Raw genomic sequence first — 24,139 nt, forward strand, 5'->3', positions numbered from 1 at the left:
TTGTGTGTTTCTTTATTACTCCTTGAATTGAACTCTTTCTTAAACTGATAATTTAAGAATATATAAAATCTCTGTCCTGTGGGTAGAGTCCTGGTGAAGAGATATTCAGGAAACAGACTGCTTAGAAAAGGGACATTTAGTTTGAATTCCAGCCCTTGTTAGAAATAGTTTGAGGGACTACAAATAATCACTCTAATTAATATAGTTCAAGTTTTCTGTTTCAGTTTTTGTTAGAAAATTTTGTTTTCTTTGTTTCCACATTAAAGATGTTCAATACTCAACAGGCAGTCACAGACTCAGTCTGCAGCAGAGGTGCTACAGCTCTGATTCTACCTTACCCACTGAATTGTTGGGTGCTGCCCAACCTGGCAGAACTAGGCAGACTGCACCATGCCACCTGCATCATGCCTTGCAGGAGGATGCCAGCAGCAGAGGAAAAAGCAGATGAGCATACAGGCTCCACAGCCCCATGGAAATGTCAGCAAAACCATTTCTGCTCCTGCCAAAATGCAACAGTGGCAGGTGACATCCTCAGCAATTAACCCTGAGCACTCTGTCTTCACATCATCCTGTTGGAGAATGCAAGCAAGCATTAACTTGTCAAAAAACTCATGGGGAAAGAAAACAGAGCAACATAAACAGGAAACTTCTTACATCACCTCCTGGGCTCCTGCAGGCAAGGAGGATCCCCATCACCTCTTGAAGCAGAGATGTGCCTGAGGAGCACTGCTTCATGATGGGGTAACAAGGGAGGGAGCCAATCTGAAGAGACTGGAGCAGACCTGTTCCACAGGATGGACACTGTACAGACCCAGCTCACCAAGCTTCTTGCTCAGTTAAGAGGAGAGGAACATGTGGGATGGACAACACAGTACTGGGCACCCAGCGGCCTAGGCACAAGGAATGGGCCTTCTCACAGAGCTGAGGAAAAGCTATCTTCAAGCATGTACTACAGACAGACTTCATGGAATGTCACCAGTAAATCAGGTGTTCCCCTCAGGCCACCTCTTCAAGTGCGGGGTGATCTACCTGATGCTCAGCCATAAGTAGAGGATTCCTGCTACTACAGGACAAGCCTTTGGCAAATAGGGCTACTAAACCACCTGTCCTACACATGGGGCTGCCCTACTGGTGTGTGTGTGGCTGTTCCTGCTCCAGCATGGCCCTGGGGGAGCAGCATGCTCAGGCTCTTGCCCCAGAGCCAACCCCATTGTAGGGGTGACATTCAGCTCAAAGCAAGGAACACAACTGTACAGGAACCACACCTTGTATCCCAGGCTCTCTGCCTCCCACCTCTCCTACCTTTCCTCCCCACCCACATGCTTGGTCTTGCCAGTTTGGGCAGATTTTCAGGAACCTAAGTTCAGACACACTTTACATTTTCTCAAAATCAAGTCCTTGGTTCTTCAGTTGTTAAGAGACCTGGGAGTCATTATGAGCATCAGTTGCCATTTTTTAAACAGAAACAAAGACAATGGAGATCTCTGAATAATTAAAAAACTGCTGAGGGAAAAAGAGCTCTGAGCCATTCACCAACACTCCCCTGACTCTGACACTCTCCAGCCAGGCCACACCAAACTCTGGGAAATGTACATCCTCTTGGCATTCCATTTACCCCTGAGATGAAAGCACCCATGCCTTTGCTTGCTTTAAAGAGGAGCAAAACAGAAAGGAAGGAAAAGAGTATGACAATGGCTGTTTACTGGAGAAAGGACAGGAATGAAAGGGTAACTGGATAACACCTATAACACAGCTGTCTTTGAAAGACAGAACTAAGTGCTTGACTATCACAACCCCCAAAGCCATCAGTGAAATCACACAATGTCAAAATCATCACCAAGAGGAAATATCTTCCCACACAGCTCTGTGTCCCCCGGTGGAACTGAACACTATAGGGTGCTGCAACACAAGACAAAGCAATTAGATCCTGTCCTGGAGTCCTGTATACCCCAAAACTCCTCTCCCTCCGTGGTTTGAATGGGAGAGGAAAGGTGGAAAAACCCGTTTCCCCTCCTGCCCTGCAGGTGTGAAGTGGGGAGCAAAGGGCCCTTCTGGCATGAGGGGTGCCCCGTGCAGATGCCTGCACTGCAGTTGGGCTGGGGACTGGCTGTGGTCTTCGTGCCTAGGAAGTGGTAACTCAACTCTTTGTCTAGCAAGGGTATAAATATTGGGGTACTTCCCACCTTAGAGTTCTCCCCCGCCTGGATAGCTCCTGCAGAAGGAGTCCCCTGGTGCTCCAAAGGACAAGCTCCTGAGGGACAGGACCGTCCCTGCTTTGGATGGCTCCCACCATAAGCAGCCTTTGTGCAAGCTCAATAGGCCTAGGGAACCTCGGATGTCTTTTGAAAGAGAGAGAGCGGACAAGCACCTGGACCGCCCTCTCTGACAGCCTAACTCACCTGTGAGTGAGCTTTCAGCTCAGCTTGATTAATAGTGGGGACTTCTATGTTTAGTAGCTTAGCCTTTTCCATCTCCTGACTTCTAAAATAGTCAAATTTATCTATGGTGTCCTTATCAGATCTTCTCAATCAAACCGAATCTGCTAATTAAAACTAAATTAATTTCTGTATATAGTTTGGGGACAGGTTTCAGGAAAATAAAATAGTTCTATTTTTATCTATATTCCTGACTCGGCCACATTAATTCCCTGCCTCCATAACAGATCCCTAAGAGGACCAAAACAACATCCTAAGTAAAACCGGTGTTAACACTTCCCAAAAGATGTGCATGGCTTTCTATCTCAGAATGCTGTCTGAAGCTCTCACTATCAGGGTCTTAGGAAGCACACTCCTGGGACAGAGGTACCAGAACTGCCCTCATAACACCCTGAAGCAACAATTAGTGTCTCCTTAGGGAAACTGATTAGTTGGAGAAGCACAGAACCTGAAACTGTCCAAGTCTGCATGTTGCCCAGGTCTCACACTGAGAAGTGCCCTTCTGCATACTCAGCTTCATGTCTCCAGATAGGACTGACTGGGTTCCAAAGAGGTCAAGAGAAGGTGGCAAGCTCACATAGCACACACTACTCCAATGCCCCAGCTCACGCAGAGGAGCCACCTTCCCAGACATCGAGGAAAAGGAAGCACAGCCCTGCGTGACACTGTCCTGCACACCTGGGCACCAGGACATCCTGTCACACCAGGGTGGCACCCAACATGGCCCCAACACAGCTGGTTCTGTGTGGTTAAACAGACCCTCAACTGCAGCACACAGAATCCAGGCACAGCTCTGGACTGATCTGCCATAGGTGAAGCTAAAGGAGTGTGTGGAGGCCATGATTAGGCTAAGACAACTGCAGACAGATCCCCAGGGCCAGCAGCAGGGACTGCTGGCCCCAGAGTCAGAGCAGAGCTCCTTGTAAACAGAGAGGAGGGCAGAAGAATCAGAGGCAAGGCAGCCTCCTCTCAGCCCCCTAGGAGAGAGCGACCCACATTCACCAGCATGATTACACCACCACTGTAATTGGATTAAGCCACAGGAAGACTCTTTTATCTTGTTTATTTTAAACTGTGCTAGTGCTGAAGCTCCCTATTAAAGCGCAGCCAGGCTATCTGGGGTGAGCGCGCTCTCTGCCCAGTCATTTAAGCAGAATGCAATTCTGTTATCACAACTCTCACATTGTCCCGTGCTCCTTTATCAGGGCAAGTAGCTAATTACACAGCCTGGCTCACACAGGTAATCAGCAGTCAGAAAAATGCAGTAAATGCAAAAACCTTCCAGGTCTTTAAGGAGGCTTTTCACAATGCCCTCCCTTGTGTCCTTACTTCAGTCTGATCCATTTTCTTCCTTCTCTTACTGAACAGAGTACACAATGATCCAGAACTGAAAAAGTGGGAGCAAAGCCTCAAGTCAACCGGTTTCTACTCCTGACTATACAAGCTGTGTGACTCTGGAAACTCAAGGTGTGACGTAGCACAGTTGGAGCAGGATACATAGAAAGGTGAGCAGATGGACTATAGGCCAAACCTTTCCATATAGAGCTCTGCAAGGTCACTGCTTTATGGTATTTCTCTGTTTGGGACACTAATCTATGGGGAGAAAAAACACACTGTTGGCTACAGAGCAAGTAACACCTACGGAACAAGCAGCTGTTAAACAGTGACCTCCCTTTATCCATTCACACATTTATCTCTGCTGTATCCAGCTGCCTTTTCCTGCTGCCCAGACGCATGTCAAAGCTTAGTTTACAGGTTTGCATTCTGTCCATCAAATCATCCTTGCAATTTCAGCTGAACGTGAAACTCTTTGCTTCCCACTCTAGAGCTTCTCATCATCATTGTGCAGTGGTGATATGTGGGATTAAACAGCTGATGTGGGATCCATTTATTCAGAGATATAATTTGTGCAGTACTTAGGACTCCTTCAGGATGAATGTTACTAGGAATATTAAATTTGCATGCCACAGTGGCCAGCTGTTCCTGAAAATCCTTCCTCCAGGTAATTATGATCCTCTGGAGTGGCACAGATGAAGCAGCGTGACTGCACCCACAAACCTCCACTGAGGGAAAGCACTATGTGCTGTGGGCTGAGAGGTGGGCAGCTGGATAGCCAATTACTTCTCAAAGCACAGCTCTGAAAGCAAGCCCTCTCTGGAAGAGATGCTGTTCCCAGCAAAGTAAGCCTCATTAGTGCAGAACCAAAGCATTGGCAACACGAGCTGAAACAGCTCTACTTACTACATCATAACCTGTCGGCGCTCGGTTCCGGGATGCAACCACACCAACACCCGTGATGGGATCCATCGGCAAGTCAGGCAAGGCATCAGAAAGGTCTCGCACCTCAGGCATTATGGACTGATCCTGAAAGAAAGGAGCAGAATTAAAGGGCTGCTCAGCAGCATAGCCAGTGAAGACAGAGAGCACCAAGCGCCTGCATGCATGCCACAGAGCCTGTGCTGACACACCACAGACTGCCAAGTTAAACACAGGATTAGGCCAGACACACCTTCTGCACTTTCATTTGCTTTTGATAAGAAGGTACATTTGTGCAACGCCCAATAGGTTTGAAATTTGTGCCAGCAGCCTCTTCCAAGATTTTTTTGCTTCTAGATCCTTAGCATGGGTTGGTCTGCATCTAAAACCAACGGAAATACCTCAGATCATTCCCTCTCCCCCCAAACAGAGGGCAAATTTCACCTGAGTCAGTCTAGTTGAAGCAGCTCTGCCATTTTAAGTGGCAAGAAATCTGCTCCAAACAGCTCCATTAGGAGGTTCCCCATCTACCGCGGGTGTTAGACATGCTGGGAGTTCCTCCATGAGCCTTTAGTCCCAATTACACCCTCCTGAACCAGACTATTTTCATGTAGCAGCACAGATGTATCTGGCGCTCTACGCAAAACTGCACTTGCTGCAAGAGCCTCAACACCAGGGGAACACAGACGAAGCAGCACAGGATGGTCTGATGCAAAGCAGAGGCCCTGAAGAGGCCTGAGCATCTTCCAGCAGAAAGGAGACGTCAAGGGAGGGAGATATGCAAAGGGGATAGAAGCAGGTAAGACCAACCAATTTTGGAGAGATGCTGTTGCAGGAAGCAGGAGGAGAAGACAAGAGAGCTGCTGAAGCAACTCCCTGAGGAGGAGGATGAGGAAAGGTGCTACTGCTTCAGCATGTGGGCTCCTGCAGAGGCAGCCAGTTAGGGCAAGTATTCTCCAGCTTTCAGGTAGGAATGCCCCAGGAAAGCGCCCCCCACGCACCCCGAGATAAAAGGGCAGTGCTTTGTGTAAACAAGCATCACTGCTGTGCAGCCAGATAAGCTGTGAACCAGAGCTACCTAATTCAGTACCCTCCTCAGAGTAATTAAACCCCAGCATTTCTATGCCACATAGATGGCTGGTTACTTACTGCTTCTAGCAAAGGCAGAGGTGAGTGCTGGTGCCAGTGGGACCTGGTTTACACTTCACAATGCCCAGTCTGAACAAACATCGTGCTTCAGGCAATAAAGAAGAGCAAGTCTGGGCCCTATGTAAATAATAATAATGTCACACGAGCAGCCAGTCTACCTTGATGAGTCCAAAAGAACAGAAGCTAGTGACCAGTAATGGTGACAACACTGCTAATGAGCCAAACCCAGGAGAGAACTCTGCTTCAGCACCAGCATGCTCAGAGCAAAGCAGACCCACTTTCCTCTGGATGCAGTTTACGCCACTGAGACACGAGTAGAAGCGCACCCTGAAGTGCAGGGACTCACTCTCCCCGTCACGATGAACCTTGTCTTTAGCATGGACAAGGAACAGAGGACACTACCACAGAACACTGGCGGCACCTGGTACAGCCCAAGCAAACTTGCACCACTGCCTGCAACTCTCCAACAACTCAGCTCATCCAGATGCTTTGCAAATAATCCAGAAGTCACTGCTTAAAACGTGCAGTGCCAAGCAAGCAACATGAATTTAACAAAGAACTCCCAATCTGGCTCTCAGATAGATGCACATTCTCTGACCCGTTTCCAAGTCACTCTCAATAACGTGATGACTTCTTATTACACACTGGGAGGAGCTGGGAGATAATGAATGCTGATAGCAGCTTCTCTTAGGCCATTTTGAACTGAAACCCAGGTAGGTGACGATATCCCCCAGCATACCAAGAACACCGCATGGCAGGTTCCAGCATGGCTGTGCCTGCACCGCAGGGAAACAGATCCACCCAGCTCCCACCAAACCTGCCCCGACGAAGCGCCAGCTCGCTCAGCAGAGGGAGGGGAGCAGGGGTGGCTGGGATGGCACCCACACCTCACCTTAAAGAAGCAGAGGGGCTGTGCCCCCTCTCTGGCCCTGGGAGAGTCCGAACAGGCATGGGGGGCCCTGGTACTCCCTCCTCCTCCATGGCAGTGGTGGTGGGGATTGGGATCTGCTGCTGAATGCTGCCCAGGCTCCTGCTCACCACACTGGGGCCTGCTGCAGGGAGATTCAGCTACCCTGGCAGGAACCTGAGCAGCAGCAGAGCTGGCTTGGAAGAGGCCAAGAACAGGGCCTCAGGGGTTGCCACTACCACCACAGGAGGCAGAGTGGGTGTTGCTGGGCAGAGCCCCAAGCCTAGCAGCACTCTGTCCTCAGCAGGAGAAAGAAGGGCACTTTTGTCAGAGCCTTTTGTGGTCCTGCAGCAGTGGGAGGAGAAATGGCATCAATCTTCACTTTGTGCTGGCTTGCACAAAGCCCCTCTATGAGGCACAAAGAACAGGGCTTTCCACCTCGAGAGGGCAGGAGACTGAAGCTACCGGGTGAGATGCGTAGCATCACCACAGCAGGGCCCAGAGCAGCACCATTATAGCAAAGGCTGAGCTGAGCAACCTGCACCCACTACTGCTAGGCAAGCAGGGCAAATCTGGCAGCTTTTTCTGCACCAAAAAACGAACCTCAGAGTCTCTGGGCAGCACGGTGCATTCTGCTGTGTAGCCACAGGGCAGCAGCAGCCCTGCTCATATGCATCAGCACCCTTGTCTAGCCACCATGGCACAGCAAGGCCAACTCAAGGCATCTTCCTGCTGTGCAGGCAGCATTGAGGATGCATCTGGAACAGATATGGAGCAGCAGCAACTGATTTGCACACTCAGATAAATGTTTTTGTGAACTCTGCACAGGTCAGAGGGGAGTCTCTGGCTGGGCAATCACACAGACGATTAGTTACATCGCGCTTCTCCCCCAGGGTGTCTGCGAAGTTTGGTTTCTTTTCTATCACACCTTTGAACTTCGAAATAAAAAGCAAACAGTGAAAGAACTGATTAAATTAAGGAGCAAGATTCTATAAATACTCCTGTTAGACAGCTTGTTATTTTAATGAAGTTCTCTTTAAACAACACAAGTTTGACCTATATGCCCGTCTAACGTTATGGTGGCTGAGAACTCAAACCAGCTGACCAGGAGATGGCCTTTCACCATCCCGTGCTAGCTGAGCTCTGCTGAAGGGCCTACATCACACAGCCTGCTGCAGGGTTATTCTGGGAACAGCCCCAAACAATTAGAAGAACATTTTTCCCATTAGTTGGGAACGTGCTCCCTGGAGGTCGTTCCCAACTGCAGGGCCACATCCAGCCCTCGGCATGTCCCTGCAATGGAGAGAAGCCGGATGCAAGCCCTGCAGCAGGAAGCAGCTTCAAAACGAGGTGGAGTCACTTGGAGAAAGCCAGGGAGGGAAAGGATGTGTGTCTATCAGAAAAAGTCACCATGCATCCTACTGGCACCAGACCCAGGCAGCATGAAGCAGAGAGAGGCAGCATAGTCACTGGACAAGATGCACAGAACAGACTTGTGGGTGACACACAGCTGCTGGCTTTATCCTGAATGCTTTCTGCTCTCTCAAACAGGCCATACCACAGGGCAGAAGGCACAGGGGCCCTGGAGTCTTGATGACAGACTGCAAGAAAGACCTTCAAGGGCTCTGACACTCTCTGCTACAGCCTTATTCCCTCTGACTTCATTCAACAGCCTGCCTGGAGTATGATGGCCTTTGATGCAAAATGGAGCATGGGGCATTCTGTCCTGCCACCCATGACTCCAGAGGCTGCCAGCACATAGGGTAAACCGGGTACAGGTGACAGAGGAGAGCTAGGCAGGTGAGGACAGCAAGCAGTGATCTTTCACCTAAAAGCCCCACATGTACAGTCCAGATATGGTCTGTTTGATTCATCAGCACACCGTGCTCACTGGTGCTCTGCTCTGCATCCTCCTGATGTGAAATACCAACTTCCAACAAGCACACAGGCTCTGCTACCCAGGAGATACCATGGGGCCCATGCCACCCTAGTAGTGCAGCTCAAGGCAGCTGCCTCAATATCCTAAGCCCTGCACCCTGCAGAGACAACAAGACAAGGGTAGCTCATCACCCTGGATGGGTCTGTTGGGCAGCCCATGCCCACAGCCACATACACCTCCCCTTCTCCTAGCACTGCCAAGGTTGTCTGTTATGTCCTTTTTACTTCCTCTTACCCATTTTCTTGCTAGTTCATCTTCGCTCTTATTAGCTTATCCTAGACATACTTTTCTCCTGGCTTCACTGTCCATTCCAAGTATTCCACTGAGGTGACTGATCACATACACTAAAGGAACACAATTTAGGAAACAAATGTATTACTTTAGGTTTGTAGAGTTTTTCTGTCTTTCAGACTTCCTCTTCAACAAGTTAGACAAGTTCAAGAGCTGGTGGGTGCATGATCTGATCAGGTCCGATGAGGTATTTGCTACAGAAGCATCATGCTGCCAAAGCAGGTCAAGTTCCAAAGTTAAACAGCAAAGGACATGGAGAAAGAATGGTCTTATTGTTTCTTCTTTCAACCACAAGGCCTGCACTTTGACATTGACCTGCTCTTCCCACAGGCAGTAAAGGATGAGCTAAGGCAAAACGGAAAAAAATTGCCAGCTACCTCACTGAGTTCCTGCACCCTGCAGGAAATAGCCCCACCAAACCAAAGCAGACAGGCTGCTAAAGCCCGTGCTCACATGCCTGGGCTATGGCTCCATCAGTGTGAAAAGGTGGTAGGTACAGCTGGCACAGCATGGGATGCTCAGAAGTTACACTAATGTACTCCTCCATATACATGGTCCTCCCACCACGTCCGGGAACAGGACGCAGCCCCAGCCAATTTTCTATTTCTGTTCATGGAATAGGATGTAGTTCCAGGCAGAAAACACGGCAGGACACAGGGTCAGGGCCCTGGAGGGCTCTGTCACAGGCAGGCAGAATCTCAGTTTCACGTTTCTCCCCAAACAAAGGTATGTCTGGAACCACCCCTGCACCCAGGCCATCTCGAAACAGCTGCCCCATACCAGCTGCAAAATCTCTACAATTTGCAAGTGAACTGGATGGAAACAGGAACTTAAGTCACGGAATGAGTAAAATGGAGATCGTGTATTGTTTCACAGCACTTCCAACTATGGGCACACATTTGTGAAGAGCATCCTATTTCAAACCAAAATAGGTTTCCATGTACAGATGGCCTTACACCAGGGCAGCAGAATTTCAGTGACATTCACCTCAGTTATTTCTATCTTGGCACACAGATGAACAAGCCCCTGGGGGCTAGAGGAACCCCTGAGCTTAAGATTTACCTTGTTAGAGAAATAATGACTAAAAGACTGGAACGTTGCGTTTCATTTCACACCTCCAGAAGCTTAAACTAAGCCTTCCCCCCCAAACGCTGAGAAAATATAGTGGCAATCTTAGCTAAAAGTTACAAAGGTGGCACTGTGAGCCTGCCACAAAACACACAGGCTCCACTAAGGTGTGCATTAGCATGTTCTCATTAAGATAAAATAAAACACAAGATGGAGAAACCTAAGTTTTAGCCTGACCAGCTGAACACCTGCAGAATCCCAGCCTGCCTCGTGCTCACTGAAGGACTCTGCTTAGGTTACCATCACCAAGCTGTGAACGTCTCAGCTCAGACAAAGCACAGAAAGAAGCCTGGTAGATCTTTTGAGAACCTTTCCAGAAATCTCCATGAAAGTTCAAAAGCCTCGCAAGAGGTGAGCATTTAAAACATGGTATGACTGCTCTGGCCAGAGCTGTAGAGAGAGCCCACACTGCACCTCCAGATACACAGAAACCTGAGAACCGCTGAGAAAACAGGGTGCGGGAGCAAACCACGCCGTGAACAGCTGCAGCAAAAGACCACGCGAAACACGAGGGATTTGTTATTTTCTCCAACCAGTTACTATTAACATTCGTAGTAAGCTCTAGAGCAGGTCAAGGTCACCGGGGCTCTGCCCTACAGCTGATCACCGAGGACAGCCCCAGCAAAGCCCTCTGATCCTACCTGAAGGACAACGGCGAGCCCAGGACCAGCCCGCAGCCTGGCCGCTCGCACGCCGGGCTGCAGCGCTGCGAAGGCGCGGCCTCCCCGCGACGCACGGCACTGGCAATGGCCCGGGGGCTCCCACGGGTCCCTCCACCACGGGCTCGCCGGGGAGGCTGAGAGCGCGGACTGGGATTCAGTGGGAGAGGGCCCCGGCTTCCAGCCCCGCCCGGAAACCCCAGCCGTGTGAGTGTCCCTACCAGCGGAGGGACTAGAGGGGGGGAGCCGGGCCGACCCCCGTTCCCAGACACGCCGCCCCGGCGGAGCCGCGATCGCCCGCCAGGCCCGGCCCCCCGTCCAGGAGCGCGGTGGCAGGGCCGCGCCGGCTACGGGGACACTTAACTGTTGCCCGTGCGGCGGGCGGCGGGTCACGGCTCCCCCGGCGCAGACAGAAGCAGCTCCTCATTGCCCGGCGAGGCCGGCGCAGCGGCGGCGGGGGGGGGGAGCGGCCTGCGGGCCCGGGCGGAGCAGCGCGGGGCGGGGACGGGCGGGCAGGCCGCGGACGGGCCCCGCACGGAGCCTTACCCGGCCGAGCGGACTGTGCCGGGCCCAGGGAGCGCCGGGGCCGCAGCAACGCAGCTCAGCGCAGCCCGGGCTCCCCCCCGCCGCCGCCGCCGCCGCTGCCGCCGCCGCCGCCGCGCAGGCAGGCCCCCGCCCCTCCGCGCCCACCCGCTGCCGGACCGCGGCGCGCAGGGCCCAGAACCCGCCCCGCCCGGCCCCCGCGCCGCCCCGACCCCTCGGTCCGCCTTATGCCATCCCGCGGGGCTCTCACCGTGCGGCCGCGCAGCTCTGTCTCCCGCCACCACTGCCCGGGCACGGCCCACAGCGGAACCGGCCCCGCGGGCCCAACCGGCGCTCCGCTTGGCTGCTCTGGCCCTGCCCCACCCCCGGGGCTCCGCCACCCCGCAGCGTGCCCGGCGGTGGGGGGTGTCCCATCGCCGCCTCCTCACCCTGTGTTTCACCAAACGCGGGGCGCAGGGCTCAAGAGGCCGACTCCCGCCAGCACACCCCCCACACCCTCCCCCCCAAACATTAAACTGTTCATCTTAAAACAATTCCACTCGAGTGGGAGCTTCTCAGTGGGTTCTGCTGGCTAAAGGTTCTGCCCTAGCCTTCAGCCGCGGTCCTTGAACCTTGGGATGACGGGCCAGGTGAAAAAAAGAGCTTTTCCGTCATACTGCATCTAGGTGATAGGCAGCAGATGCTGTTGACTGATGAGGGGCAAGCTGTCAAGATACTTTTCTTGAGGAAACAGTCTCTGAGGTTAGGGGATAAGCAGTTTCGGGAGCTACCTCGACTTCAGTAAGAGAGGTGATGCTCTCTGACCACGTCCTGAAAAACAAAGCAAATATGGTTCAGAGAGGTCAGGATTTGCTAGGGTAACCAGAAGCCAGCTGCAGCATGGACACGAGGGTCTGCAGAAGCGTGGTTCTGCTCAACAGTATCAAATGAGATTGAGAAGACACTTGTTTAAATTAGCAGGTGATGCAAATCACAGCACAGCTGGGAACAGTAGAGTGGGCTTTAGCCATAATTGCATGAACAAATTCGTCTGTCCCACATTTTGTTTTGAGCATTTTACCTCAAAGAAAGTCATCAATGATAATCTGGAGAGCAGTGAGATTGGTGGAGTAGCTGGCATCAATGGCCTTTAATGCAAGACGGAAGAAGTTGGGGCTGCTAATCTAAAGAAAATAAAAGAATCTTGGGGTAAAGAATGAAATGAGGGAGACAAATGTGTTAATTTGTGGGTGGATTAAAGAGAGCAGTAACCTGTTCTACTGTCCTTTGTGACAGAGAAAAAAGTGATGGGTGTGAAGTTCAGCAAAGGCAGAGTGAAGAACCTGACAATAGCGAAGAGAGAAACACGTCTTGGGGTATCTTTATTGCTGGTCAAGTTGAAAGTCTTCCTAAAAGCACTTAGCAGATATTACTCAGTCATTCCCTCGGGGCAGGGGCCAGACAAGGTGGTTTCCTGGGTCCTTTCTAGAGCTGGCTTCCTCTATTTTCTGTGGCATGCTGCCTGCTCAAAGCCATGGTTTCCTTTGTGATGGGAACACGCATAAGAGAGAAAGGATCTCGCTCACATGATGTTACTGAAATTTTCTCCTGCTCTTTTGCCCTGACAAACTCAGGTGCCATCTGAAGGGGTGGCAGATTTAACCTCTGTTGTTATAGGGTGATTCCTTGTCTGATACTCTGTCTTTAACTACACTACTGAGTCCCTGCGGTTTTTGCTTCTGCCATTTTTTTTTTTGTTGTTCAGATTTGATCATCTTTGGAAGGAGCTCTGATCAGCTTGTTCCATTCCCACATGGATAACTGTTTGCTTCTCCCATTCTGTTTAGACTCTTATGTATATTTCTCCCACCAGGCTAAAGTGAGAAAGAGCAGCTGAGCAAATGAGCCTTCTTTTTCTCTCCATGAGTGTCTCCAGACTGTTGTTGCATCTATCTCGTTCTCACCGAGGTAGGTAGGAGCTTGGCTGACCAAGAGTTTCCCACAGGCCCTGCTATGGCTGCTCTGTGTTTGTTGAGGAGCCTGCATAGCTGAGTGCAGGGGAGCTCTTGGGTTTGATCCTTAGGCTTGTTTCAGCTCCTTGCTCTTCATCCTGGTGTGGTCAGACTTACTACCAAAATAAACACTAGGAGCTTTGCTCAGTTCATGTTTGAGAGACTGGTGTGGAAAGCAACATACACATTAGTGGTTTTGTATTCCTGTCTGTGCAGAACGCACAAAATATTCTGCAACAGCAGAATCCTGGCATCTTGCTTACTCCTGGATACATCCCTGGGCTGGCATCAAACTCTTCTCCTGTCCTGGATGGTGCTTCTCTCCAGTAAAGCATTTGAGTGGTGTTTGCTGGTAGTGGTAATAACTGGGTATTTTAAACTGTTCTCTCACAGTTCAGCCAAGGTTTTCTGGCTTCTACCATGTACAGCCCTGATGGCTGGTACTGGCTTCTGGGTCCAAAGATTAAAAAAACCCACAACATATATTTTGAGTGATAAGGAATACAATTTTTTTTTTTTTAATCCTTTCTTTCTTTTGATTTGGAGAGTAATTTACAGAAAAGGAAAGATGATGCCTGGTGGAAATGAGAAATATATGTCCCATACATAATATATGCCCCAAATGCCCTATTACAAATACAACAAGATTTCCTGAACTGGAGAAGTTGTTACACATTACAGTGTGCTAATGCTCCCCCATGGAGATGCTGATACTGAGAGAGTCTTTAGTGTAATAATATTAAAAATCCTAGAGTTTCAATAAGATCCTCCCTTCTACCACGGCGGTAGGAAATGAATTGATTCCAAAGGAAGGCTCTAATTGCTGCTTAGTATCCACGAAATATTCCAAGATTCACTGCAAACATATCCCACCATGTCTGTGGCATGATCTGCAATAATGGTTTTTTTTTCCAAAGAGACAGTCATTTTCCTGTGCAGTTTAGCTGCTGCTTCAGTGTTACACTCAGAGAAGCTGCTCAAATGAGCAACCATGTCTGCCACAGCTTGGGGCGAGCTCTTGGGCTTCTAGCCGTGAAGACCTTTAAACCTTGGCAACATTTGGAGGCTGGGGAGAGGCACCATTGTGCTCTTTTACAGAGCATAAGCCCAGGCTCTGAATCAGCAAGTCTTTGCACACTTGGTATTAGGTACATGAACACTGGAGTTGGTTCATCTAACAGTGTGAAGTTACTCAAAAGTATAAGTATTTACAAGTGTAATGTTTTCCACTGAATATCTTACATAAATCTTTTCCAAAATGCATTTATTTCTTTCTGTTTATTCAGAGCATGTCTTTTCTCATGAGCTCTGCAGCCACGTACACGCTGTCCAGTTTGTACCAGTGTCTTGTTTTCAGGACACTGAATAGGAGGAATTTAAGTCCGTCTTGGCTGGAGCTGTGGCTGAATGAACACAGCTCACTCATCCCTGAATGGATGGATGCCAGAATTTGCATCCTTCAGAACAGTGTTGGAAATAAACCTGAGTGCTAGCCGGGTTTGTTAGCAATGCAAGACACTGTTTGTGTCACTCTGCTCTATTCAACCACAGCTTGGCTTTGCTGGAAGGATGGTGATGGCTGGTGCCACATCTTAGGGCTTCATGCTGGGGACAGCACAGCTTTTTGCACTTCACAGTGGGTCATGGTGGTGATGAGAATGCTCAGAGAGCCTTTCTAGCAGCCACTCCAGAGCTCACCCCCTCTTGCACTGGCCACAAAGGGCCCTGCCTGCTGCGCCTGTTCTCCATGAGGTGAGCTGTACAGGGCTATGACCGTCCTTGCAGAAGGGCAGAGCCCATGTCACCGTGTCTTCAGCCAGAGAGCACCTCGGGGGAGCAGCTAAATCTGCATCTAGGTGAGAGGCTGGACTGAAATAAGAGACTGCAGTTGAGCCTTACCTCTCCCTTTGTTTTAAGTGTATTGTAACAGCAACATCTGTCCATTCCAGACAACACCTCAGAAGAACATCATAGCCCAGGCCCAAACACTTCCAGCAGAACAGAAACAACACAAAGAGTCCTCATTTCTTACAAGCAAAGTCTGTGTTAAACTGCAGCCTGCACCACTCCCAGCTCACTTGATATGGCACAGTGGAGGTTCTGGATGCTGCCCTGGTGCCAGGATGGGGACGTGCAGTACTGCAGGCTAGCACAGTGGCACTGCCACAGCTCTGCTTCACAAGCTGCTCCGGAGGGAAGCAGGAACTCCTGACAAGCGCTGTCCAGGCTTTGCTTTCAGAAAAGACCTCAGTTTGCAGAGGGAAACACTAATAGCCTGTAAAGGATCCTGCATCCTCATTCTGACTGTAAGCTCAAGCCCTTGTTTGTATAAAATCCTTTATGCTGCAGAAATTCATCTCTCTCTGTAGCCACATTTAGTGTAGCTGTGAAATACTGCTGCATGGACCATTTTTTCTATGCCTGCTTTTAGAGAAAAATCAGCTCAGTTTAATTTCTTGCTGGAACTGCAGCAGGTTGAAGTTCAGCTGCTGCCTGGCTTTAAGGTTTCCTGGAGCTAGTTTTAACCTGGTGCTTTATGGACCAAAATGTCTCTTTGCAGCTACAATTTCCTCTCTGTGTTTCTAGTTTAAATCTTGATAATATTAAAAGGAATTAGAAGGTTCTTACATCTCCTTTAATTCAAGCTCTTCATGCACATCTGTCCCCAGTCACTGAAGGACAGCAACTGATATAGAGAGAGGGAAGTGTGCAGCTGCAGACTAAGTTCACCCTGAGAGGTCTCTGGGTGGTTTTGTCTCTGGCAACACCCAGGCAAGGCTTACCAGAAACCCTGAGAATTACTGAACCTCCATCCTCTGTCCTCTGCAATACCCAGAGCCTGTGGCATGGCACTGTCCTAGCAGAAGATCAACCGGTAGAGCTAAACTTCCACTTTTAAAACAGCAGCAAGTTCTTAAAGCAAACAAGCTCCCTCTGAAGGCTGCAAACGTCCCAGCAGGCCTCTGCTTTCTACTGGGATGTGTGAGGGTTGCTTTTTAACAGAGACCCTGAAGCATTTCAGGTAGTGACATGATCCTGGGAGGAGATGCAGGGTTATTTCAGGAACTCGCTGTAGTCAGAAACCCACAGATCACCCACCAGCTTTCACAGCATTTTTGCATTTCATTTTACTTTGAGTTTAATCTTTTGTTCCTATTCAACAAGTCTGTCTAACATTTCCTGCAGGGAAAATAGCTCACTGTTTTACTACTGCAGTCTTCCTCAGTTTTGGCTGTTTGATGCACCTCAGTGCCAAGCTGCAGCCCAAGCAGAGCTCCTCATCTCCTGGACCCAGCACACCACAGCCAGGCAGATACTTTGCTCAAAGTCTAGTAGCCCTCACCTGTGAGATGCATTTTCAGTTCTTTGCCACTGTGGCACCAATACTTTCTTCTGTCCCTTTTGGTTTTGTCTGGCCATGACACAGAGGAAGTGACTTTAGCCAAGGTTAAGACATGATATCTGAATTTAAGCTGGAGAGTGAAGTGGCACACAACATCTCTCCATCTTTAGGTTTGGGGCGATGTACACAAATCTCAAATGGCAGCCTGAAGGGCTGAGCCCTTAGCTGGCAGCACAGCTCCCAGGTCTTCTGCCTGCCCTACAGCAAGGCTCTCCTGACTACTAGCCTCAGCCTCCCTCTCTCCTTCATCTGCAGCAACTTTGTGCCCTGCAGCCTAGTGAGTGTGCATTGTGACCCCAGAATGGGGTGGGAAGTGGTTTTTCAGAAGTCTCAGGTCTTGCACCTTCAGCCAGTGCAGGACTGCAGCACAAAGCAGCAGCAGTGCCCAACCCACTACTTAAATATTATAGGTCATAATAGTTAAGTGGCCTGGCTATAACCCTGTAACTAGTTTGCCTTGACAGAATGGGCATTGCTCAGCACATACTAGCAGTTGTCTGTAAAATACACTTATGAATTGTTCATAAATTTCCTGACAGTGTCAGACCCAGTGTTGAGGCTCCCATGCTGCCCCTAGAGCCCCCACACAGATGGGTGCCATCCATCCTCCTCCTGCCACCAAGGATGATGCTGGCTCTGGCTGCAACTCAGGGGTGAGGAGCCCAGGCTGGAGCTTGGGGACCAGGAGTGCTGAGTGGGTGCTGGGGAACCTGGGACAAGGCCCTTTCTGCCAGGTGATGAGCACACTAATGTAGACCCCACAGAGCTGGACTGATCCAAAGAGAAATCATCCATCTGGGATATCAGCATGGAAGATAGACAGCCACACTTGCTGACTGATGTGTCCTCATTGAGGTTTCTGTTTTGACTTCTGCCCTACTTGGGGGCAGGAGCACCACCTTGAACCTTGAGAATTGGTGGACTGGACTTCCAGCAAAATAGAAATAGCTGTTTGCTTGCTCCCATGTTTGGTCCCTCATGTTGCAGCTTCTGCTGCAGCTATCACTGAGTCCCAAGGAGATGCTGCAGCTCATGCAGACGCCTGCATACAAAATGCAAGTGCTGTATTTTGTGTTATGAGCCCCAGGTCAATAAAGCACTAAACCCAAGTCTTCAGTCTCAAGCATGTGCTTAACCAGCTCCTGAGTTAGAGGAATGGCCACAGTCAGTAACTCGATGGCAGCCCCCAAGGAATAAGCCTGCTCATCTGCTTGTTGCATTCAGATAGCCCCAGCAGCAGCAGTGAAGCTGCTGCCACATCCCTGCTTCAGCAGGGTCCCTCAAGGAGGACAGGTCCCTCTTGAGAACATACATGACTGTGGGACACGCTGGGTTGATGCCTGCACTGTCATCACAGGCAGATGTGTTCAGAGCCTGACCAAGCACTGAGCAGAGATGAGCAAGAAGCTGGAGCTGGCTGTGCACGGCAGGGTTCTAGACTGCCAGCAATGACTCATCTCTCTAGAAATGGGGTCATCAGGCACACTTGCCATGGGGACAGAGGAGGCACATAACTGCTTGCACAGGTCAGTGGCCTGCTGGCACCTCTTTCCAGGACCTTGCATGGAAACCATCTCTGTCTGACAGCCAGCTTCCTTTATTTCCCATTCAGGAAAATATTGTTTGCAAGTGCATTCACTGCCTGGAGCATCACATTCACAGGACTCGAGTGAGCAATGCCTGGAAAGTTACCAAAACAGCCTGTGCAGAAATTTGCTTTGCACTGTTGTTTCAGGGATCCACTCTGGAACAGATAAAGCAATCTGGAAAATGAACTATTTCTGGATTTACTTATTGTTTTCCTTCCTATCCCATAGTTATTACTGAACAGCACTGGTGCTGTACAAGTTAAGTCCTCATGTCTCTGTTTCAGTTATGATATACACAACACACATACACAATGCCACTGTTAGTGATAATGGCAATTCACATAGCACCCAGTGGCTGCTCTGGCCACAGCTGCCATTCAGCCTCACCCCTGTGAAGAGGTTCACATTATTCCTCATTTGAGATGTTCCAGGAGCGACTTGCACCATCCCCTCCCACAACAGGGAAACCAGAGCCCAAAGCACCTTATAACCTGCCTGGGTCACAGAAAGCCTGTCCTGAGGTGCATGGGGCACCAGCACCATTTAATAGCACAAGGCTGAAATCTGTGTTTGTGAGCCCCATTTCAGGGTCCTGCAGCCAAGACCAGCCCCATGCTGCAGAAACACCTCACAACTGAGGCACAACTGCTGTTCCACCCAAATGGAAGGGAAAAAAAACCTCCATGTGGCTTAATTACCAAGGAGAGCCACACAGCCAGATTCTCAGATTATGAATAATAGCCACAGTGAGATGGAAACCTTTGCTTGAATAACTTTGAATGATGAACACATTTGGGGAAATAATGTTTTCTTTACAGACCTCCTCTGACAAAATGCTGCTGCTTGCTTTGCTTTCTCTCCCGGGGTGGACACTGTCCTGCAGTGCTGTGCCGTGTCTGTGCCATCAACTGCTCCCAGCAGGGCAGAGGGAGCTGAACCCAGAAGCATGGTGCTTTCTGCTCTGCCAAGGTTTTCCCTCTGAATAGGTGCAGGGAAAATCCGCAGATAATGTCTCTCAGGGCTGTGAGGCTGCTGCCCGAGGAACATGCTGGCAGCAGAGAGCGCTGAGGTGACTGCTTGGAGGAGAGCCAGCCCATCAGTTAAGGGGTGACCATTTGGCAGGTGGCACTGGGAACTTGGTCAAGGTTCAGCTGCCCTTGCAAGACTTTCTAGGTGCAGCCCCTTCTCCATTTAGCCATGCAGGACCCCAAAAACCACAGCCCCTCAGACTTCCCAAACCAGGCTACAGCCAACATCCTTCATTCCTCTGATATGTAAAGAGATCATTCATGTAATAGTTAAATTACTGAAGCCAGATAAATTACTGAAGCCAGAGTATTAATGCTCCCATTCCAGCCCAAAGTTGTCCTCCCTGCCCTGATCCCACCACTGCAGCGCATGCAGGAGCACAGCAGCACTGGGTAAGAGCAAGTCCCTCATCCCTCCATTGCAATTCCCAGGCCAGCTGGCAGCATTAGACGCTGCTGCTTGGCTCCTTGGCTGTTGCAGCTTGTGCATATTAGCACCCCAGTGAGTTTCCCATACGTCTGACAGGACTCAGTGTGGAAAATGATGCCAAAGTCAGTCAAAACTGGACAATTACAGCAGCACTGGGAGACCAGAAAAATTGCAATCCAAATGTCTTTAATGAAGAGCCAGCAGGAACAGAGAGAGCCTCCCCAGCTTCACCTGGCTGTCCTCAAACAAAAGGTCACTTTCACAAGGGCATCGCAGCACCCGGAATCCACCCAGATGAATTATGTAGCTGAGGCTCAGCATCAGAAATGGGAGTATGACTTCAGAAATGAGGTCTCCATGGGGAAACCCTAACCCACTGTGGCCAGTGACTGAAGCAGAAGCCATGACTCTTCTGAGTGGTTCTGAGCCCACCACAGGTAGAGCATCTTGCACTGGCTGCTGCAGTGATGGCAGGGAAAAGGCTGCATGCTCAGCACCTGCTTAACATTCTCCAGGTTTACCAAAACTTTAGACATCAGTTCTGCAGGATCTGCTTAGGAAAAAACACTTAACAACCCTTACAAGGAGGGAGATAAAACCAAAATGAAGCACACCAGGCAGTTCCCTCAGAAAGATTTCTCATAGCTGGGAAGTACAAGAGGATGAGTGTCATATGATGAGAGAATCTACAGATCAGCCAGCATCACTAATGAGGAGCTCTTCTTTGAATACATGATCTGACATCCCATTTTGTTTTCTTTCCAGCTTTGAGTTTACTCCTGCAGAAGTTTTAAGGGTTTTGTTTCACAATTACAGGCCTGTGGTTTCCTCAGAGCACATCCCAAGAGAGCAGACACTTCTGAAGTGGGACCTGCCCCCCCTAGGAGAAATCATCAATTCCCTGGGGACCAAAGGGAGGTTCAGGCAGCCAGGGTGGCTTTGTGTTCAGGGTGTACAAAGTGCCTTAACAATGCAATAATGAGATGACATTAGAATAAGGGGGGCTCTTCCAGCTCCTTTCTAGCTGAGAGGATGCTTGTGTCAAGCATAGCTTTCATGTGGAAAATTGTGCATTTTTACAATGTAAATATTCTAAGAAAAATGCTTTGATAGAGAAAAATCAACCCAAAGCTCAGCTGAATTTAAAGGCCTGTTTCCAGAGTTTCTTCTTTTTTTTGCTCAAAGATCTCACTGCAAGGTGTTCTACTTCTTCCATCTCCTGGGTAATTGTGGGGTTTATTGCAGCAACTTCTCTGGTATATAAATGTTCAGCTTTTCCATTCCTCCTGTGGTTGTTACCCTGCCCTTCAAGGTGGGGAGGAATTGGTGCCTCAGTGCTGTGCCAGCCTGAGTGCCCATGACAAGCACCAACAAGCATCTTCCCAGGGCTCAGATGGGAGGGAGCAGGTCCCTCTGCCCTAGGGGGACAGTGGCAGAGTTCCCAGCTACAGCAAGCACAGAGAGTGTCTGTGCAGGCTCCTGCATGCACACTTAAGCTTGTGCACACATGTGCAAACAGGCACACATGTGGAGGTACTGGGGCTCTGCCAAGGCAGCAGGGCAAGGACCCCACCCACCAAGCGCTCTCATGGTCCAAGATTCAGGAAAGCAGAGTCAACCCCTCTCCAGACCAGCCAGCAGGCTGAAGGGATGAAATAGGTCTGAGACTAAACTAGGAAATTGACCCACAAGTTAGGTCCAGTGATTGCTGGGCCAGCTCATGGGGCCATGGAAGGACCAAAGCCAAGCCAGACATCCACAGGATCTACAAAGAGTAAGCCTGAGCCTCTTATGGCATAGCTCAGGTGAGGGCTGAGAACCCAGCACCGAGTGCAAGTGGACTCTTGGACCCATGGCCCAGATGGGGCTGGTCAGGGCTATTAGGGAAATTAGTACCCCAGACTCTGGGTGGAGATTCCATGAAGTACTGTCATCTCCTACAGGTATGACAACCTCTGCCCATTCTCAGTGGGACAGAGGCCACTGGGTGTTGTTCTGACACCAAAAGAATCCCAACTATGGCCATGCACAGGGCATCCTGGCTGCCCTCTCCAGTGACACAGTGACTGGAGACTCTGACCTTGTGTCTGTAATAACCACCTAAACTAATCAGAGACAAAACTTTATGAAGCCCCTTCCTCCCTGCCCAGGCAGCTCACACACCTGGACAACAGGAGAAAGAGCTGAGCAATGCCTGGTCCTGTCCTGCCCCAGGTATCGCTGTCTTCATCTTAAAAGTGACAGTAAAACAGCATCCGCATTATGGCGACATTAGCAGAATAGCTGCCACAGGGTGGCCTCCAGCTTTATGCTTTTCAGGCAGAGGCCAGCAGCAAGAGATCAAAAACCTGTTTTTATCTTGCTTCAGAGCTGTGTCAGCTCAATGAGCCAACAAACCCTGCAGCGCCAGCGCGCGTCCTGCTAGTGCTGCTTAGCACTCGGAGCATTAAATTATTGACAGGATGCTGCTTGTGAACCTGCAGCACTCCTGACCCAGATACTCGTCATCAGTAAACCTGGAAGACAGAAGTCTCCAAAATGTCAGATTTGCTGAAATATTCATGTTGTAAATACAGATGGTATAAAATCTCCAGCCTGCGTATTTACTTGTGTCAGCTCCAGCCCTGAACGCCACTGAGTCACAGCTGCTTTATTGAATTCAGACGCAATAGTGAGGAAGGCGACGCACGATGCTGAATGGGCTTTAGGTGACACAAGCTCCTTGCATACATTACTGCTTCCAAGCAAAAATGCTTCTCACTTCTCCCTCCAGTCTGACACAGTATTAACTCTGCTTTCTCCATTGCCCTGCTGGAAGCAAGTCAAAGCTGCAGCGTTATTTCTGTAACAGAAGGTTCAACAAGCAAATGGACATTAATCCTGAATAATGGATCCAGCATATCAGGGACAAGCCTTTCCCACTCCTAGGGAATGCAAAGTCCTGGAGATGGCAGGGGCTGCTGGCCCAGTCTGGCAGGGTTCCTGGCTAAGGTATTCACCTTCAGTGCAGCACAACTGTGCTTTTGCAGGAGTTAGTTCAGTCCTGTTGATGAGAGAAGAGCCTCTGTCCCAGGAGGATTGATGCGCAGGAAGCTCTCAGTAAAGGGCCATCCAAGACTCTGCCCTCTGCCTGTATTCTGAACTAGCTCCTGGAAGAGCATCTGTAGTCATCTCTTGGTCCTGAGCTCCACAAGCTGGGTTGGCAGTGTGTGGCACAGCAGTGCTTTTCCTCCACCCCAAAAATGTGTAGAGATGCATCTCCTTCAGGGGCCTGACTCCCACCATTGGCCAGAAAGGTCCCACTTAGTGGAAGCATGGTTTTCCCTAAACTCCATCATCAACTGACAAAATGGGTGAGGCAGTTTTGAATTTTGTTTAGAGTCTGTCCAGCTGTGGAGTCCTTAGCACAGAAAAGACACAGACCTGTTGGAGCAGGATCAGAGGAAGCCACAAAGATGATCCAAGGGCTGGAACTCCTCTGCAGTGAGGCCAGGCAGAGAGTTGATCAGCCTGAAGAGGAGAAGGCTCCATGAAGACCTTGTGGTCTTCCATTACTTAAAGGGGCTAATGAGAAAGCTAGGGACAGACTTTTTATCAGGGCCTGTTGTGACAAGACAATGAGTGATGTCTTTAAGCTAAAAGAGAGAGATTTAGACTAAAAAGAAGGAAGATATTTTTTTACAGTGAGAATGGTAAAACTGGCACAGTTTGCCCAGAGAGGTGGTACAAGCCTCATCCTTGGAAACATTCCAGGTCAGGATTCTGAGCTGACTGCAGGTGAAGTTGGACTAGATGACCTTTAAATGTCCCTTCCAGTCCAAACCATTTTGTGATTCTATGATCATGATGTTGTCCACACTCACTTCAGCAAAAGTTCATTCCCCCTAAACACTGAGGGAAAGAGTCACCACTTCCCAGCAGTGATGAGCAGCAAACTGGAGGCCTGTCCTACCATATGATTCCCCATGTGTGACAAGTGTGAGCTCGTGCAAGGTGAGGGATGCACACCTACCAAGAGGGACCTCCTGCCATGTGCTGTCCCGTTCACCTCTGCAAACACCCACAGGGATGTTTGCAGGGGTGAATGGGGCAGCCCACGTGCAAAACCATCCATGGGTGCCCTACACAACCAGGACTCTGGTCCAACGGTGCACAAGGGGCACAGCACCACAAGAAGTGGTGTGAAGCCTTCCCTTGCCTGCAAGCAGAGGGTACAAAGCGAAGCGCTCCAGCTGCCTGTGCCTTGCTGCCCTTGTGCAGTTGTCTGCCAGTTGTGTGTGCCGATTGCTATGAATGCCACCATCTGGTGTGCCACGTGGACATCATAATCTTTTCTTAATTACATTAGCAGTGCAATCAGTTACTGCATTACAAGGCCGGCGATGAGCTTT

General features: G+C 49.9%; 1 protein-coding gene across 14 annotated transcripts in view; it reads right to left on the reverse strand.

Moving 5' to 3' along the window:
* MVB12B (multivesicular body subunit 12B) overlaps nt 1-12,820 on the reverse strand; it is a 61,209-nt gene extending 48,389 nt beyond the window's left edge. For 4 of the 14 annotated variants that reach the window (XM_064171677.1, XM_064171689.1, XM_064171686.1 and 1 more), the window contains exons 1-2: nt 11,129-11,260; nt 4,677-4,799 (exon numbers count right to left, since the gene is read on the reverse strand). In XM_064171677.1, the coding sequence (XP_064027747.1) occupies nt 4,677-4,799; nt 11,129-11,191 (186 nt within the window). In that variant the 5' untranslated portion in view covers nt 11,192-11,260. The other 10 variants (XM_064171679.1, XM_064171678.1, XM_064171680.1 and 7 more) reach the window with 10 other exon arrangements.
* Nucleotides 12,821-24,139: the final 11,319 nt, after the last annotated feature.

This window comes from Pogoniulus pusillus, chromosome 35 (genome assembly GCF_015220805.1).
Source record: "Pogoniulus pusillus isolate bPogPus1 chromosome 35, bPogPus1.pri, whole genome shotgun sequence".
NCBI classification, from domain to species: domain Eukaryota; kingdom Metazoa; phylum Chordata; class Aves; order Piciformes; family Lybiidae; genus Pogoniulus; species Pogoniulus pusillus.